General features: G+C 37.1%; 1 protein-coding gene across 1 annotated transcript in view; it reads left to right on the forward strand.

The window, feature by feature from the left end:
• The window catches only part of Iqcm (IQ motif containing M), a 402,626-nt gene that overhangs the window by 209,649 nt on the left and 173,255 nt on the right, over nucleotides 1-19,722 (forward strand). Inside the window, exon 10 of the mRNA XM_036187564.1 lies at nucleotides 7,049-7,183. Coding sequence (XP_036043457.1) covers nucleotides 7,049-7,183 — 135 coding nt within the window. The remainder of the gene's footprint in view (nucleotides 1-7,048; nucleotides 7,184-19,722) is intronic.

Here is a 19,722-nt window from a genome sequence, read left to right on the forward strand (position 1 = left end):
TCTGTATTTCTATTTTATTGATTTCAGCTCTCAATTTGATAATTTCCTGGCATCTGTTCCTCCTGGGAGACTTTGCTTCTCCCTGTTCAAGGGCTTTCAGGTGTGCTGTCAAGTCACTAGCGTGAGATTTTTCCAGCTTCTTTATGTGGGCATTTAGTGCTCTGAATTTCCCTCTTAGCACTGCTTTCATAGTGTCCCATGAGTTTGGGTATGTGGTGTATTCATTTTCATTGATCTCTAGGAAGTCTCTAATTTCTTTCTTTATTTCTTCCTTAACCCATTGGTGATTCAGTTGAGCCTTATTCAATTTCCATGAGATTGTAGAATTTCTGTAGTTTTTTTTTTTTTTTTTTTATTGTTGTTGTTGAAATCTATGTTTAAACCATGGTGGTCCTATAGAACACAGGAGGTTATTTCAATTGTTTTGTATCTGTTGAGATTTGCTTTGTGGCCAAGTATGTGGTCGATTTTAGAGATGGTTCCATGGGGTGCTGAGAAGAAGGTATATTATTTTTTGTTTGGGTGTAATGTTCTGTAGATATTAAGTCCATTTGAGCCATAGCATCAGTTAAGATCATTATGTCTCTGTTAAGTTTCAATTTGCCTGATCTGTCCAGAGGTGAAAGTGGGGTGTTGAAGTCTCCCACTATTAATGTGTGGGGTTTTATATGTGATTTAAGCTTTAGTAATGTTTCTTTTACATATGTGGGTGCCCTTGTGTTTGGGGCATAAATGTTCAGAATTGAGACTTCATCTTGGTGGATCTTTCCTGTGATGAGTATGTAATGTCCTTCATCATCTCTTTTGATTGATTTTAGTTTGAACTCTATTTTGTTGGATATTAGGATGGCTACACCAGCTTGCTTCTTAAGACCATTTGATTGGAAAGTCTTTTCCCAGACTTTTATTCTTAGGATGTGTCTGTCTTTGAATTTGAGGTGTGTTTCTTGTATGCAGCAGAAAGATGGGTCCTGTTTTCATATCTATTCTGTTAGTCTGTGTCTTTTTATATTTACTGCTGTGGTGTTATCTATTGCCTTTGTTTTCATGGGTGTATCTGCCTTCCTTAGGTTGGAATTTTCCTTCTAGTGCTTTCTATAGCGCTGGGTTTGTGGGTAAATATTGTTTAAATCTGGTTTTGTCTTGGAAGGCCTTGTTCACTCCATCTATGATTGAAAGTTTTGCTGGGTATATTAGCTTAGGCTGGCATCCATGGTCTCTTAGTGTCTGCATTATATCTGTCCAGGTCCTTCTGGCTTTCAAAGTCTCCATTGAGAAATGGGGTGTTATTTTGATGCGTTTGCCTTTATAAGTCACTTGGCCTTTTTCCTTTGCTGCCCTTAATATTCTTTCTTTATTCTGTACATTTAGTTGTTTAATTATTACGTGGCGAGGGGACTTTTTTGGAGGGTCTAGTCTGTTTGGTGTTCTTGTATCTTCATAGGCATTTCCTTCAAGTTGGGAAAATTTTCTTTTATGATCTTGTTAACTATATTTTCTGTGCCTTTGAGTTGGTGTTCTTCTGCTTCCTCTATTCCTATTATTCATAGGTTTGGTCTTTTCATGGTGTCCCAAATTTCTTGGACATTTTGGGTCATGACTTTGTTGGTTTTAGTGTTTTCTTTGACTGATGAATCTGTTTCTTCTAATGTATCTTCAACACCAGAGATCCTCTCTTCCATCTCTTGCATTCTGTTGGTTATACTTGCATCTGAAGTTCCTGTTTGTTTACTGAGATTTTCTATTTCCAGCATTCCTTCTGCTAGTGTCTTCTTCATTTTTTCTATTTCCCTCTTCAGGTCTTGGACTATTTCCCTTGCTTTTTCATGATTTTCTTTCAGGGACTTATTGTTTTCTTCTGCTTTAATTGTCCTTTCCTCTAGTTTTTTATAGCATTCTTCCCATTTTTTGTTTGTCTGTTCCTCCTCTTTATTTTTGATTTCTTCTATTTAAGGCTCTAGCCTCTTCATGACGTTACTTATAAGGTTGTTTTCTTCTTCTTCTTCTTCTTCTTCTTCTTCCATTCCATGATGTTCAGGTCTAGCTGTTGGAGAAGGGCTATTCTCTGGTGATGCTGTATTGCTCTTTATTTGTTGTATGTACTTCTGCCTTGATGTCTGCCCATCTCCTTGTGGGTTCGTTCTTGGCCTTATCATTGTACTTGGTCCAGATAGAGCTGACAGATTTAGGGAGCCTCTCTCTGGTCTAGATGGAAGCTCTGGGCCAGATGGGAACTCTGGTCCAGATGAGAGTGCTGGCCGGATAGGAGCTGGGGGGCTGGACTTGGAGTCTCAGGAAGTCCCTGGGGTCTCCTTATCTTGTCCAGATGGGAGTTTCGGGATAGGATGGAAGCTCTGGTCCAGATGGGAGTTCCAGGGCAGATGGAAGCTGGGGGCTGGTTTCTAAGTCTCAGGAAGTGCCTGGGGGCTCCAGCAGATGGGTGTGAGGGCAGGGCGTAGAGGTTGTAGGGTTCACCAGCGGGTCTTGGAGAGGCGGATCCTTCCCAGTGGGGATAGGGGAGTTCTGCCCTATGGCCAGAACCTGGGGCCCAGTTGGGCAGGTCTTCCCCAGAGTGGCTGGTGCTCCCAGCTGTGACCCAGGTGTGGGCCTCTCTGGGTGTGAACCCAGGCACTCACCTCTGGTCCAGGTGGGAGTTCCAGGGCAAGATGGAAGCTGGGGGCTGGTCTCTGATTCTCAGGAAGTGGGTGGGGTCTAGGGCAAATGGGTGTGGGTGCAGGGTGTGGAGACAGCAGGGTCTGCCTGCAGTCTTGGAAAAGGGGAGCCTTCCTGGAGGGCCCGCCAATTGGCTGGAAACTGGGGCCAAGTTGGGCAGGTCCTCCTGGGATGGTGTCTAGGGGTGGGGCCCATCACCCATTTTATTTTATTATTTTACTTAGTTTATTGTATTTTTCAAGGTCTGATATTTTGCTACTCTTGTAGACTTCTTTTTTACTGGACTCAGCAGAAGCTCTCAGTGAGGACAGCCTATGTCCTAGCATTTTCCTTTGGCTTCCTTCATTCTCTTGGCCAATAATCTAGCATATTTTACAGCCTTTTCTTTTCCTATTTGTTGCCTCTTTGGAGGATTGCATCAATGTTTGAATTGCAGGGCACATGGAGGAAGAAGAAACTGAATATTTGCTGCTTTGGTCCTGGGCTTCTTATTTACCTTCTTTGTTTAAGAGGTTTCTGACGACATCCTGGGGGACATCATCTCCTTTAGAGGTATTGAAAAGCTTTTGGATTCTGCTGGCTCTTTGGGGCCCTAACAACTGAGGCACAGTAGTATCAGTCTGTCCAGAAATATCTTTCTCTGCTTTTTTACTCCCATAATAACCAAGTTGAGAACATTCAGACTGTCATCCACAATGCATCTGCAAGCAGAGTTATACTTCCTCTCTTCACTTCTCCTTGGTCTTTAACAAGAATGACCCTTATTCAACAGCAGGCCCACTCCATATGGGATCCAGACACCTTACTACATGAGAAAACCATGTTTCTTGTTCCCACCGTGGATTCAGAATACAACTCTTCTACTCTTTATCCAGACCACTAGCAGCTACTTCTGTGACCATAGGAAGCACAGGAAAGAGTCTGTTTCAGTACCCAGCCACTGAATTCCCAGTCACATCATTTTCAAAATGTTCCCATTGTTTTACTTAGTCTTGTCTTCAAACTCAAAATTTTGTCACTATGCTATTCTTTTTTAGTTTAATAATTGCTTATTTATTTTAGTTTTATTCCTACCCCCATGATTTCTCTCTTGATTTGTAATTACAGATTTCAAATTTTTGTAACTTGAACTTTTTTTTTTTTTTTTTTTTAGTTTGGAAAGACACAAGAATAGACAGATGCATATTCATCCCCAACTTCTCTCAAATGTGGTATTTGTTTTTCCAGACTGGATTTTGGTAGTTTCTAGTTGATAAGGTTATTGAATAAGAGTCTTTAAAGTCTCTGAATTGCATGAAATTGTTTCTTGGTTTGATTCCTGCTCAGGTTGGGAAGGCACTGGAATCTTACACACAGAGAAACATAGTGCAGTTTATTAACATATATCACTGTGGTTAGACTGACATGAGGAAAAGACAGAATAGGGGCATTCAGTTAGACAGATGGTGCCCTGTCCAACATAGGATCTGAGCAGTAGAATAGCTAAAGGAATAATTTAAAGGATTATGAATAGCATTCATTTACATTAAGACTAGAGTACACATAATTTGCAAGGTATTTTTGTCATGTCTTATAGAATTTTCTTCTTTTTCTATACAATGATTGCTAATTGACTTGAAAAATATCTGTACACCTTTTAAAATATATTTCAATAATTTCAAACTGTACTAACTTTCATAATTTAGGTTATATGTTCACTGAAACTGGCTAACTAGCTTAATTCATTAATTCTGCTAGTGAGCTACTGAACATTTGTATTGTACACTAAGCATTGCATAATCACAGAGATATGATATTAATAGGAAAGAAATCTAAAGGATGTTTGAGGGGAAAATAATAAAAGTACATGAATTTTTATAAGGAAAGTACATTTATTTAAAAAACAAAGCACATTATTTGTATTTTAGTTTTAAGTTTCTCTAGAATCAAATCCTGAGAAAAGCATTCAAGTACAACTAACTTATTTGGAATTAAATCCCCCAAATACTGTTAATGGCATAGAGAAATGCAGCAGGGACAGGGTGGAAGTTAAAGAAAATAAATTATCATGAGAATAATGGCGCCAACTTTCTTAATAGCTAGATTTTCATTACCAGTTGCCCCTACCTGTTACCCAGGCAGAGGCTGAGGGTCACTCCTCAGGGGTCTTATGTCTATGGGACGTCTGGCTTGCTGCTCAGGTGTTGGACAGATTGTGGACCTATGCCAGAAGGAGTGCTGAGGCTATGAAACACAGATGCTGGCACTTCGAGTCAAAGTGCCCAAGAAACAGGAGGGCTTTGAGTTCTGCTCTACAGTGTGATGTGAATAGGCTCCAAATGCAGCAGCTTTAGTTTGTAGATTTGAAAACAGAGAAAAACACACACCTCCATCAAATATTAATTTGTATGTGTTTTTTATAGCTTTAAAGGTTTGGCATAGCCATGTGTACTTAGGTAGGAATTTCTTGAGGGTTTTTTTTTTTTTCTCTCACTGTGAAGTCAATGAGCAGAGTGTAGACATTGCTCCTAATTCTTTTTCTGAATCAGAAATTCAAAGTATACTAGAAATCCAAGTGGTCAGAGTGTGTATTGAAAGCTGAAAAGAAGTAAGGAATTTAGAGGAAGTAATAATGACTCCTGACACATCAGTAATCAGGAACCTGGGATTTCTGTCATTGCTGCTGACAGTGGACAAAAGGGGATTTTGATGAACTGTTTGTGGGCATGTAAATTAGCAGATCCATTGTGAGAATAATATGGAGATTCAAAAAAATAAAAAATAGGCCAGTCTGGTGTTACAAACCTATAATGGATAGAGCAAGGCGTGCACATGCTCATAAGCCAGCCTGGGCAATTTAGTGATCCCCTGTCTCCAAATAGAAATAAAAAGAGCTGTGGTGGTAATATGTAGTAGTAGAACCCTTGCCTTTCATGCATGATGCCCTAGGTTCAGGCTCTAGTATGTTAAACAATTTTTAAAAAGAAAGAAAAGAAAAACAAATATCATGGGATCCAGCTGAGCTACCCTGAGTGTATATTCAAGGAAGTAAAGCAGCAGCTCAGATAGTCACCTGCATCTCCTCACACCTGTGTTCAGCATCACACTCATTACAATAGTGAAAACATTGAGCCAGCTTAAGTACCTGTCAACAGATACATGGCTAATGAAAACATTTTGTATATCCACACTTGCAGTGTTTGCTGTAAGATGACAAACGTTAAGGGTGGGCAGGGTGTTATTTATTTACCAATGTTATTTACTGGGCATGAGAAATGAACCATGAGGCACCCAAAACCCATTTTGAGAGTTTATTAAGGAAGGGAGAAAGATGGGTGTGAGTAGGCCTATGGGAGAGAATTTGAGAAGAAAGGAGGAAACAGGTAGAAAGGCTGCTTTTAAGGATCACCTTGAGCATGCATACAGGGGCTTAGGTAACATATATTACGTGACCGAAACTGCGCATGGATTATGGATTACATAGGACGGGCCCTGGAGTAGTGACTGCTGCCAGCACATGCATGGTCATCTGACTCCAGAAGTAGATAGAAGAGTGTCAGGAAGATTAACATAGGAGATCTTATACTAAATGAAATACACCACACACAGAAAGACAAATACCGTCCCTTGTATATGAGTGTTTTAAAAACTGAAATGGAGCCGGGCGGTGGTGGTGCATGCCTTTAATCCCAGCACTTGGGAGGCAGAGCCAGTCAGATCTCTGTGAGTTCAAGGCCAGCCTGGGCTACCAAGTGAGTTCCAGGAAAAAGACGCAAAGCTACACAGAGAAACCCTGTCTTGAAAAACCAAAAATGAATAAATAAACAAATAAATAGATAGATAGATAGATAGATAGAAAAATAGATAAATAAATAAATAAAATAAAAATAAATAAAAAACAAAATTGACATGAACATTGAATAGCAACTATTAGTAGTTGAGAAGGGAAACAGGAGGTAGGATTTGAATGGTGTATGCTGTGTGCATACATTGGATTATCACACTGAGCCCATTGATGTATATAATGAATACATTTTAATAAAAATAAAATATCCCAAGTTACAGTTTATGATGAAGCTTGGGTGTTGATATAGGTAAGATCTATGATCACTTGTCATGAAAGAGATAGAGCACCCACTCTGCCTCCTGATCTTCATGGGGAGCCAGACTGAATGTCAATGCTGTGGAAATGGGTGAGAAAGAGAAGCCCTGGCTCTTGCCCTTTGCCAAAAGGTTGCCTCCAGCCTGGCTTTTACAGTCCCAAAGACTCATCCACAGGTATGATGAAGAACCTGGGGTTACAACTGCTTCCAGCTGGGAAGGACTTTCCAGGTGACTTGTCCTTGGTACATTATTTGTAAAAGAAACTGTGTTATTTTACCTTTTTGGCTTCTAGTCTATGAAACCATGTTTGCCAAGAGAGAAGACTGGCAAGGGTTAGAGAGAAGTGAGCTGATGAAGTACTTCAACGATTGTGGTCATTTCCCCACACAGAGCCAGATCGACGAGTACTGGGACCTGTTCCACAGACGTGAGTGCTGCGCTCTCATTCCTCACCCGCCCTCTTTCCTTCTCTCTTCCTTCCTCCTTCCTCCTTCTTTCCCCTCTCGCTTTATTTATCATTTAGTTATGTATATTCACTGCACATTGCATTTTATATAAGAAGGAGAGTTTCGTGCACTCATAAATTGTACGTTGAGCTCATTCCCATTTGTCCCTTACTATCTGTTGTACCAAAAAGTCCTTTCCCTCAAATGTGTTTGTATCTGAACTTAATCCATCTGAGGAACGGCAGGTTAGAAGAAATTAAGGTTGTTTTGTAGTTGGAGAGCAGAAAGATGATTTCAACTTTTACTTTAAAATAATACTTTGGTATGCCAAAACGTTACATCTAGCTAAGTATGTTAACCACTTTTTCAGTTGATATTTACAAATACTTGAGAAAACTGATTTAACAGGAATGATTTGGCTCATGGCTTCAGAAGGTTCAAACACATAATGAAAAGGAAGCGAGAGGAGTGGGAACAGGACAGATTCCACAGCGGGATGCAGTGCACAAGGACATGCCTCAAGTGATGTATTTCTGGAAGTTTCCAAAACATTCCAGAATAGCACTGTCTGCTAGGGCCAAAGCTTTCAACAATGAGATGATTGGAGAAATTTCATTTGTAATGAAACTATACACAATTTATTTAATCCACAAAATTTAAAAATTGCTACTAAAATTTTTCTCTTGGATAGTCAGATTTGATACTGATGAACACAGTCAGGTTTAGATTCATAAACATAGTAAGCTAAAGCGTTTTCCACTTGGAAAATAATTTCTTACTGGGTGTATAGGTCAGTGGTTCAGAACTTGCCTAGTACATGTAAGGTCAGGGGTATAGCTCCCAGCAATGCCAGAAATGGAAAATAATTGTGTTCCAAATAGTAAACAGATGAAAGGGTAAAATTATCTGATAGTATTTAATAATATATATGAAACAACATTTTTCTCCTCTAAAAACTAGTAAGAGGAAAAATCATCACAAGTGTGAGAAATCTTAATGAATTAATTTTTTTTTTCAGATTTTTTTCTTTCCTAGGCTTATTGAAGTCTAATGAACAAAAACATTTGAGATGTATAATATGGTGTGGTATGCCACATATTGATGGGCAAAACCATGAGCCAGCATATCTGCTATTACCCATAGCTCCCTTCTGAGTACATTTGTATGTGTGTGAGAGGGGAAGGTAAAGATATTATTTACTTAGAAAGTCTTAAGTAAGCCATGTAATAGTATTAACTTCTTTTTTTCCTTCTTCTTAAACTTGTTTTAAAATCATGTTGCTGTATTTGGGATTCCTGGTTCATCACATAAGTATATGTGCCTTATTAGCACCTTACCAGTTTACCCCTGGCACCACTGGCAGTGTTTTCAGAGTCAACAAATAAATGAGATTATGCAGTATTTTTCTTTCAACATCTTGTTTACTGCATTTTATGCAATGTCCTCCAGTTTCATGTATGTTTTCAAAGTGACAAAATTTCCTTTAAATGGTGAGTACTATACCTTTGTTCCTGTAGACTGCATGTCTTTATTCACGCCTCTGCTGATGGACACGCTTGAATATCTATTTAGGACATTTCCATAGTGAGCGTATTGGTATTCTTTGCCATGATGATCTAATGACCTTGTTCAGAATTACAACAGTTCTGGTTGATTTTTTTCTTTATGGCATTTCTGTATTGTTTTCTATAATGGTGGTAGCAACCTACATTTCTACCCACAGTGTTCAAATATTCCTCCTTCCCATATCTTTACCACTTTTCTCTTGTTTTGCTGGAAATAGCCATCAGCCTATATAGCATGTATGTGGTAGTATCTCAGTGTGGTGTTGACTTGCATTTCTCTGTCTGGTCATTAGTAATGTTGAGAATTTTTTCTTATTGTTGTTGTTGGTTATTTGGAGTTTGGAGTTGTTTTATTGTTTGTTTGGTTGTTTTTGTTTTGTTTTGTTTTGTTTTTTTGACAATGTTTTTGTCCTTGTCCATTTTTAATTGAATTTTTTCGTGGGTTCTACTTGACTAGGTTTTAGGATTTTTCCCTGTCACAGACAGTTTACCAGTATTCTCCTCCTTTCTGCTGGCTGCCTTTGGTTCTATTTTTCTGTTGGTTTTTGTTTTTCCCATGTGTCAGCTCTTTAATTTGTTGTAGTTTCACTATTTTGTGTTTGCTTTTGTGGTGATGTTCAAAACATCCTAGCCAATCACATGAAGAGCCCTTTGTCCCCAGGTCATCTGCTAGGAATGTCATGGTTTGAGATTTTGGGTAATCCATGTCTAGTGGACGTTTTATAATTAGACAGCACAGACACAACTTTCTATTCTTTTATATGCAGGTATCCAGTTTTCCCCGGCACTACTTGTTGAAGATACCGCCCTTCTCTCATTGTATTCTTGCATCATTGTTAAAGATCAGTTGTCTACCAATGTGTAGGTTGGTTCTGACTCTGTTCTGTCTCATGAGTTTATATGGTTGTCCCACACTCCTTTGAAAACTACAGACTTACAATAATTCGAAGTCAGGGAGCAAAATGTCTCTGGTCCTGTTTTTCTTTCTTCAAATTGTTTGGCCATTAGGCATTTTTTATAGTCCCATGAAAATTTTAGGTATTTTTTTTTTCTAAAATGACATTTTAAAATTCAAAGTAACAAAGGTAATTTCATCTTGTCCTGATTCCACTTTGTGATAGTGTAGACACTTCTTAGCTTTCTGTTCCTCCCCAACAGGCACATTTGTCTTGGCAACATACTTGGCATTATCTGTGACCATGACCATATTCCAGACGTATTAACCAAAATAATATTTATACAAGTTAAACGTAAGTCAAAATAACTTAGAACTTGTATGTGAAATAACTACTATTCTCTGCCAAAACAGGTATTTCAAAGTTACTCTGATCCTCATCAAAGATTGATATAATTGTGGTCTATGTGGTCTGTTGGCTTTAAAAATGCTCTTCCAGATAACCTGGGTTCAATTTCCACCACCCACATGGCAGTTTATAACTGTCTGTAACTCCAGTTCCAGGGCATCTATCAGCCTCACACAGGCATATATGCAGACAAAACTCAATACATACAAAAAAAAATGAGCTTTAGCATCAAGAGTTTTCTGGGGTGCTAGCCTACTCTTGGCTACCTGCTCAAAAACATGACCATAATTTGATCTTTTTATGTATGATGGTCTGTAACATTGTAACCTACACTATAACAGTTTCAAAAGAGTGAATTAAATGTGAGGGTAATTTGGGCAGTGTGAATGTATTTATATTAATTCTTCCAATCTCTAAATGTAAAATGACTCTCCTATTTGTGCCTATTATTTCTTTCATTAATATCTTACTGTTGTCAATGTAAAGATATTTTACTTTTCTTGGTTCAGCTTATTGCCAAGTGTTTTATTTTTCTGACACCATTATAAATATAATTATTTTCTTAATTTATTTTTCTGATTTTTTTCATTGTGTAAATAATTGCAGCTTATGTTTTTATATGTTAGCATTTCTTTGTACATTTGAGTGCTGTGGCGTTTTGACATGTTTAATGACAATGTATCCATAATTAAATCCAGGAAAAGCAACATTTTAGGAAGTATTTTTTGATGAAGGGAAAGTAGTCACAAAAGTTGGGTGGTATCTGAATGACAATCTTGAATCATGATTTTATTTTTGAATGTCCCTTCCTTTGCTCTTCAGGAACATTCACCCGGTTTCCTTTACCTCTGGACTTTGCCCACTCCTCTCACTGCACTTAGGATCATTTTCTCAGCTTTGTGACTGTTTGCTCACCTCTTGTCAGAGGCATCTGAATCACTTTGAATTTCAGTGTTCATGATTAGGTTGTTTGAGTTTTTAAACATGACAAAATACTGAATATAGAATATGTAGAAAATATCATAATATATAAAACTTCCAATAAATTGAAGTTGTTAACATGTAAAATCTATCTTACTAGCCTTCACTGTGCATGAAACATTATTTTTATGAAAATCTATATTTTCTGCATGTTATATAAACATCTGGGTTTTTCTTTTTTTGCTTTTCAATACTCCTGTTTCCAAACTATACATTTATTCACATTATTTATGCATGAATAATATTTATGCATGTCATATGAGTATTCTGAAATATATTTACTGTTGTATAGTTAAGTTGTTTTGATTTTGCTTTAAAGTAGTTTTATTTAAAAAATTAAGTGCAGAAATGAACAGGTGTTAGTATTCAAAGCCTAAGATTTCCAACTTAGTTCCACAAGGTGGTTTTTCCTGATTACTTTGGGGTGTACTACAGTGGGGTGAATTTAGAGCTTGGTTCTGGTATTGAACCACTGGTGTTTACTTTCTGGTTCTACAACTCAGTAGCTGTTTGTCTTTAGGAGGATGTTTTTATCCTTGTTTTTTCTTCTCCTCTACAAAAGTCAGAAGTTGTATTGTTGAGAGGTTTAAATGAAATTATTCATGTGAAATATTTAATATTTGACTATAAGTGTTCAATAAGCATTTGCTGTTATTATTTGTTAATTATAGTTAAGTTTTTTAATTTTCTTTTTACTTTTAAGATGTTTAAATTTTGAACCTTATTTAATTGTATATTGACTCATTTTCATAGAGATTTTAGCCAGTTGGCTTTTACACATATCATTTCTCTTGATATCGAAAGACTTTTCTGCTCATCTGGCAGATGAGGACAAGGGTTGAAAGAAACTTCTGAATTCACTGGTAAGGCTGATGGCTTAACCTGAATCTCTTCAACCTAAGATTGAAGTTGATGTTGATTTCAGTTTGTTTTGTGAAGACACTTCAAAATCAGTGCTATGAAAACACAATTCTATGAGTTAGAGAAAGACTTCTGGGCTCCAGACCTAGCTCAGTGGTGGAGTATTGCCTAGCATACATGAGGCCCTGGGTCCTAACTCAGAAGTGCAAAAACCAAAGTAAAATGATGCGCTGCCCTCCTCAACAGCTTTCAGCAACACCAGTAGCTTTGCTTTACTTACATAGACTAGCTTCAGTGAGTTCTGTAATAAGGTAATTTTTTCATAAATGATGTGTCTGTTAAAATTCTTATTAATTTTAATAAATAAATAAATAAAATTTAAATTAAAAGAAAACATAATTAAAGAAGACCTTTTTATTTCAGTTCCTGAGGTTAGGGAACTTTATGCACATTTGGGGGTTGTGTATACATGTGTCTGTGGAGATGTATTTGGGGCCAGAGAAGTGTCTGTTCTCTTGAGCCATCTTCTCTCACTGAACTTGAAGTTCACTGTCTTTTGGTTAGGTTGGCTGACAAGGAAGTCCTTGTGTGTCTCTTCCGCCCCCTCAGAGCTGGCAGTGTGGGCGCACACAGTCACACCTTGTTTTTTGTGTGATGCCAGCTCAGGTCTTCATGCTTGTCTGAAAATTATTCTTACAAGATGAGCAAACTTTCTCTTCTAGAAAACAGCGTGATGATTTTAATTTTGCATCTAATTATTTTTCTCTGCCTCACAAACTTCTTTTGATACACACAATGCTTTTATTTAAAGTGAAGTAAGTACTGGTAATAATGGAAAGAAAACAAAGTCTTGGAGAGGTAATAGACTTTTTTTGTCACTGACTCCACTTTTAAGAGATTCTGATTGTGTTCAGTTAAGATTGTCAGTCATATTCATTCATACTGACTCCTTTGAGTGTGGATGATAGCTCAATATATGAAACTACACTTCTTTTGATGCAATAGAGTATTTAATCTAATTCACATGCAGTTAATTCAGCTGATTAACTTCTAGTGTGTGATACCAAGTAGGTCAGATTCCTGAAAGTCTGCATCTTTAGGTATTTTTAACTTTTTGTCATTCCTTATTCTTATTACTATGGTAACAAAGGAATTGTACTGTAATTGTAATTTCAGGTTTTAGTCTGAAAAATTTTCTCTGGGAGAATGAAGTGTGCTTGGGCTACAAGTATTGTGCATATTGAAAGGTGCATACCATGCAAACATGGAACCCTTGACTCACTTAAATCCCAACAAATGGAAATAATGACAGCAGACTGTGAAAAGAAAATACTACTGTGTGGTGCTGTGTTCTCTGTTCTCTGTCCTCCCAACAGCCTGGTTTCTAGGGGTTTGAACTTGGAAGGCTTTCCAGTGTCTTTTGGCCATGTGACGAGAACTTTTAGTTCGTTTGTTAGACGTAATTTTTATTAAGTTAATCAGAATACTCAATAGTAACATTAAGACTATATTCAGTGGAGAGGACTAGACAAACATTTAAATCAGAAATATGAAAGGCACATACATATTCTTTATCCCGAAGATAAAGTGCCTGAATAGACTGTGCCCCAAGGTAGGATGTGAGCTATTTTCATATCCCCTGGTTAGACAGAGGTAGATTGTATCTGCCTCATGGCTTCCTGCTCTTCATCCAAAGCCACTACACCTGCATTTTCTGCTACTTTTTCAAAATATAGTTTTATATCGTAAGAGGGAAACATGATGGTTTAATTTCTCCACTATCTACATGAACAGGTATTCTAACAAAGAAGTTTTAATAATGTAGAAAGAGAATTGAGAAGATTTCTTGTCCCCAGAGCCACCTCTCCAGCCCCTTGACATGAATTTTAAAAGTAGATTCTGGAATATAGGAAATGTGAGACTAGCAAATTCTGGTGGTGAAAGAATGTAGAAGAACTAGAGGTTAACTTGGGGCAAAACTATTATTAAAATAACTTTATGTAGTTGTAGAGTTTCTCTCTAGGTTCCACCAAGCCCCTGCGGTCCCACAACCCACATATAAAATAATCATACAGACACTTAGATTATTTAAACTGTTTGGCCATTAGCTCAGGCCTACTATTGTCTAGCTCTTACTCTTATATTTAGCCCATTTTTGTTAGTCTATACTTTGTCACATGGCTTGTGTCTTTATATGTTGCTTCTTGTGGTAGCAGCTGGCAGTGTCTCCCTCTCTGCCTTCCACTTTTTAGAAATTTTTTTTTGCTTGTCCCACCTATACTTCCTGCCAATCAGCATTTTATTTATATAGAGTGATATCCATAGCACTTCCCCTTTTCTTTTATTTTTTTTAAAGGATGGTTTTAACTTTTACATAGTAAAATTACATATAACTAAACAATTATCAAGCAAGAATTATAGTTACAATATCTAGTCTATTTGTTTTGGCAAAATTAAACAAAATATTTTATCTATCCTAAGGTTTTTATCTCAAACTTATCTTTTATCATAACTATCTAGTCTTTAACCACATCAAAGACCTCAGAAGGATATATTATTACCTGGGAAATGGGAGAAGGATGCAAGCAACTTTCAGGAGTCTTGCGGGGTAGACAGAGACAGCTAGCAGCCTGGACAGTCACCTAATGTTCCTTTGTAAAGTTGGGGCATTTGTCTTTAGCCCACAGGGCTAGAATCTCTCAGTCACTTCTCTCAGTGTCCTGTAGAATGTCTGGCAGTTTCCTCTGCGAAGCAGGAACCTGAAGGACCATTTTGTCAAGCAAAGTTTAGTGGTCACCTTTCTATGGGTCCTGCATGTCCAGTCGATCAAGCAGTCCAGGCAAGAACAGTTTCTTGCCCAAATGGCTATTTTTGTCAAGGTGAAGATAAACTCCATATGAAGTGTCTTCAAAGCCCATCCTCCTCTCCATGTCTCACTGTCAAGTTTAAATTTTAAAAATATTTTAAATGTCATATTCTGTAGGTCTTTGAAGTATTTGAAGATTACCTATCTATTTGAAATAACTCTGTGTATTCCTAGAAGACTTACCTAACATGGCTAAGAGTATGATTATCATAGATGACTAATTATTAATCTATTTTTAATTATCCATTAAAATTTTAAATGAGCTATATGAACATAATACTTTAAACAAGAGTATAAATATACACAGAGTATAACAAAATTAACTTTAAGTTTGTATCAATAGACTAAAATCTATACCAGTGTAAAACATTTTAAATGAGTTGTTGCTCTTTAGAATAAGTTCATTAATCTACCCTTTCATCCTATCATATCTATATCATATCCCCTTTTTATCTTTAGAAAGAGATTGTATTTATAATCAACCTGTTTAAATAAAATATTGGTTTTTCTCTGTTCCACACCAGAGGGCTCTTTTGATTTTGGACACAAGAATCTCTTAACATTTTTTTTTTTTTAAACAATGTGCTTGGGTTTAGAGAAGGAGTGAGCCAATTCCATCTCCAAAGTCAGCTGGGAATTTGGGCGTAGTTTTTTTTTTTTAATTACTTTTTGCTGGAGGGGGGCACTGTATTTTATGGGGACATAAAGAAAATTTTAGGATTATGGAGTAGTCCAGGAGGGTAAACCTCTGAGCCAGTTGCCTTGAAACCATTTTGGATGTCGGATCATCTGGGCCATTGTGTCATCGGAGACCTTTCAGGGTATCTTGGCTGATCAAACCTGATGTATCTTAATCTGGAATAAATCCATAGCCTCTGGCTTTCTGTGGAAACAGAAGCAGAGACTCTTTTCCAAAGCAACATACCTTTATATCCAAATTTTGAAGACAAGGTATCTTTAAAATTTACATATTTGTTTAACTCAACAGCTTTTATGATCAAATCTTTTTTGTTGTAGTTAAAAATCCCAAAGACAACACAAACCAGATTCTCTGTGTAATATCCATCTTTGTAAGACTGAAACACCACTGTGGCTGCTGGCTCTGCCCACCTCTGCTTCCCAAAGCGGAGGTGGTACAGTTTACCGCCAGCTCTGGGTCTGGAGCCACATGTACCATCAACTATCAGAAGCAGTTTTATCAAAGTAGTGTATAGCCCAGAACCCCCCCCCCCCCCCTTTTTTTAAACTAGCAAAGGCTAAATCCAACATGCAGCAGAGTAAAGTGCTGTTTGTAGATTCCTCATTCCTGCCACACTGAAGGTCAGATGCACACACCAGGAACTCGCCATAGTAGCTCAAACTGGCAGGCTGCTGCTAACTTGAGAGAGACAACTAGGAAGCTGTTTTTAGCTCTGTTTAGAATCTTTTTTTTTTTTTCAGGTTTTAGGTGGAAACTCTTGCCCCACATTGGGCACCATTTGTAGTTGGAGAGCTTCTCTCCAGGTTCCACCAAGCCCCTGTGGTCCCACAACCCACGTATAAAATAATCATACAGACACTTAGATTATTTAAACTGTTTGGCCATTAGCTCAGGCCTACTGTTGTCTAGCTCTTACTCCTATATTTAGCCCATTTTTGTTAGTCTATACTTTGTCACATGGCTTGTGGCTTATATGTGTCTTTACATGTTGCTTCTCATGGCAGCAACTGGCAGTGTCTCCCTCTCTTCCATCCACTTTTTAGAATTTTTTTTTTTTTTTTTTTTGCTTGTCCCTCCTATACTTCCTGCCTGGCTACTGGCCAATCAGCATTTTATTTATATAGAGCGATATCCACAGCAACTTTAGGCAGAAATATGTAGTCTATGTGGCTAGCTTCTCTGCTAACAGTGTATGGGGGTCATTGTACTTTAGCATATATCTCCACTTTGGGCTGTGTGTCAGTACTTCACTAACACACAGTGTTCCAGCTTGTGACTATGCCATATCTTATCTACTTAGCCACTATGTTGATGGCTTCTTGGGCTTCCACCTTTCTGATATTAAGTACTATGAACATCTTTGTGAGCTTTCATTTACATTTTTCTCATAATGAGTAATAGCACACATCTTTTCATATTCTTAGTAGATAATTCTATTGAGGAAAATATTAAAATTTTATATATATTGTTTCAATGAAGAACTTTGGTATCTTGTATTGTTTGTGTTTTTCTATTCTGATAAAATATCTCCTCTGTCAGATACATCATTTTCTTATATTAGCTATTTGGACCTATCTATTTGTCTGTCTGTCTGTCTATCTAGTATTATGACTTTTAACTTCCTTTTTACATTTATTTTATTTTTTGAGAATGTCATATGAGTACATCATTTACATAATTTTCATCCTTTCCTATCCCCCCCCTCACTCTTCCAATGTCTTTTCACTTCCTCTTAGTCATAACCACTTCTATTTTTATTTAAAAGTTTTTTTAATTTTATATACCAAGGACAGTTTCCTCTCCCTTCCCTCCCTCCCCTCCCTCCCCTCACTCTCCCCCATGTACCTCCACCCCACCCCCATCCACTCCTTGGAGAGGATAAGGCCTCTCATGGGGAGTCAATAAAGTCTGGTGTATCAAGTTGAGGCATCTTCTTTAAATATTATTACACACACTCATCTGTTCATACACACATATTTATAAATAAATGTACATACTACGTGTGTGTGAGCACACACACATAAACACACACACACACACACACACACACACACATATATGTATACACACAGTCCATTTAGTGTTGCTTTGAAGAAAAAAGGCTTAAATTTTTCATTAATTTTAATCATTTCACTCCTCTATAACAGTTATTTGGCAGAATGCCTAATAAATTTTGCCCACCACAAATAACAAATATTTTCCCTAGAAATATAATTGTTCACACTGAGTTTTATTTTAACCTATCAGCATATTTGAATATATAAAGCATACATTTGGTTTTGGTTATTTTTGATCCTTCCTTCCTCCCTATGTTGTTCCATGACTGCTTTCTTTTGCCCTGTGCATAAATAGTTCAGTGAATAATTACAATTACATCATAAACTTTAAAATGTTATTTAAAAACTTCAGTAGTTCAGTAGAGATTGCAATGTGAATCTTAATTTATAACAACAGTTACATTTATATTAAAAGATACCTGTTAAAACATAGAGACTTTGTTTTAATATAGCTCCATGTCATGTCTTTATTATACCATTATTATCACATGGACTACATGTGTGAAAATATATACCTAGCAAACTTTTACAGTTTGTTATTCTGTAATAATGTATTTTGTAGTAGTTGAGAGAAAGAATGTGGAAACATGTTTTATGGAGCTTATATTTATGAATAACTTGCTGTTTCATTTCTCCTCATTCTTTCTCTGGATATTAACTACCATCTGGTATCTTTTCCTCAGCAGGCCTGCTACCACCAGGTTCTTTGAATCTTTATAAGCCTGGAAATGCCTTTGTTATTTTCACCTTTGAAGAGTAATTTTGCTGCATATAGAATTATTAGATTCCAATTTTAGTTTTCAGTAAGTATTCTGGCTGCATCATTAGCACCTCCCAACTATGTTATTTTGTTTCCTATACACAAGAAAATGATATGCTTTTCCTTCTGTTTTCAGGGGGTGAGTTTCACCTCTATCCATCAGCAGCTTGGTCACTGTAAAAGTGTGGTATATGTCTACATAAACTTGGAGATCAAATCTAAGGTTCATTTGATCTTTCTTTTTTATCTTACTATACTTGGTAAGTTTTCCACAAAAAAAGGTTTTTGGCCCCTTCTTTCCTCTGCCCATCTGAAGCTCTTATTAAGCATCCCCTGCTACACTTAAACATGTTACAAGGGTATGAGCTCCCTCTTTATTTTTAAAATCTTTTTTTTTGTCTTCAAATTAGTTAACGCATGTTTGCCTATCATCAGACTATTTCTTTGGTGTGTCTTTAAAATTGTGGATGAACTCATGTTCATGTTCATGATCTTGTCATGTGCCTATTCTGTCTTCATCTACAATGCATCTGGATGTGTTCCCTCTGTTTATTTATCTAGATAATCACTTTTTGATTATTGTCTTTATGGTTTAAATTAATAATCTGAATGTCTGTCTTAGTAGCTTCTTTCAAGTCTATACTAAACCTATTATCTAAATATAAACTGTTGGTATTACTCACAGTCGGCTTCCTAGTGAGCTATGTGTTTCTATTTCTCTGCATGTCTCACTTTATGCTGTTGTTAATATTGAATACTTGACATTTTAGATACAGTGTTATCATGGGTATGAATTCTTGCTCATCTCTAAGGCATTATTTGTGTAGACTTGATAGGTGGAAGGACTCTTATACTCACTGGTTGTTCATTTGTCTGATTATTATTTAAAGGTGTGTGTGTGTGTGTGTGTGTGAGAGAGAGAGAGAGAGAGAGAGAGAGAGAGAGAGAGAGAGAGAGAGAGAGAGAAGAAGAAGGAGGAGGAGGAGGAGGAGGAGGAGGAGGAGGAGGAGAAGAAGAAGAAGAAGAAGAAGAAGAAGAAGAAGAAGAAGAAGAAGAAGAAGAAGAAGAGAGAAGAGAGAAGAGAGAAGAGAGAAGAGAGGAGAGAGGAGAGAGGAGAGAGGAGAGAGGAGAGAGGAGAGAGGAGAGAGGCATAAAGAGGCCAAAGGAGGATATCAGTTCCCTGGCAGCTATAGTTAACAGCTAATTGTGTGCTAACTGGAATAGGAGTTGGGAACTGAACTCTGATCTTCTGAAAAAGCATCAAAGTTTTCTTAACAAAGTAACCATGTCTCCAGCCCCTGATTTTGTTATTTTAGTTTTTTGTTTTGTGGTTTGTTCCTTTGTTTTGTTTTGAGTGACTTTCCAAAGAGTCACTCTTTATCACTCACAACCAATGGTTAGGCAGAATAGTCATCAAATACTTTGC

Source organism: Onychomys torridus, chromosome 5 (assembly GCF_903995425.1).
Source record: "Onychomys torridus chromosome 5, mOncTor1.1, whole genome shotgun sequence".
Classification (NCBI taxonomy): Eukaryota; Metazoa; Chordata; class Mammalia; order Rodentia; family Cricetidae; genus Onychomys; species Onychomys torridus.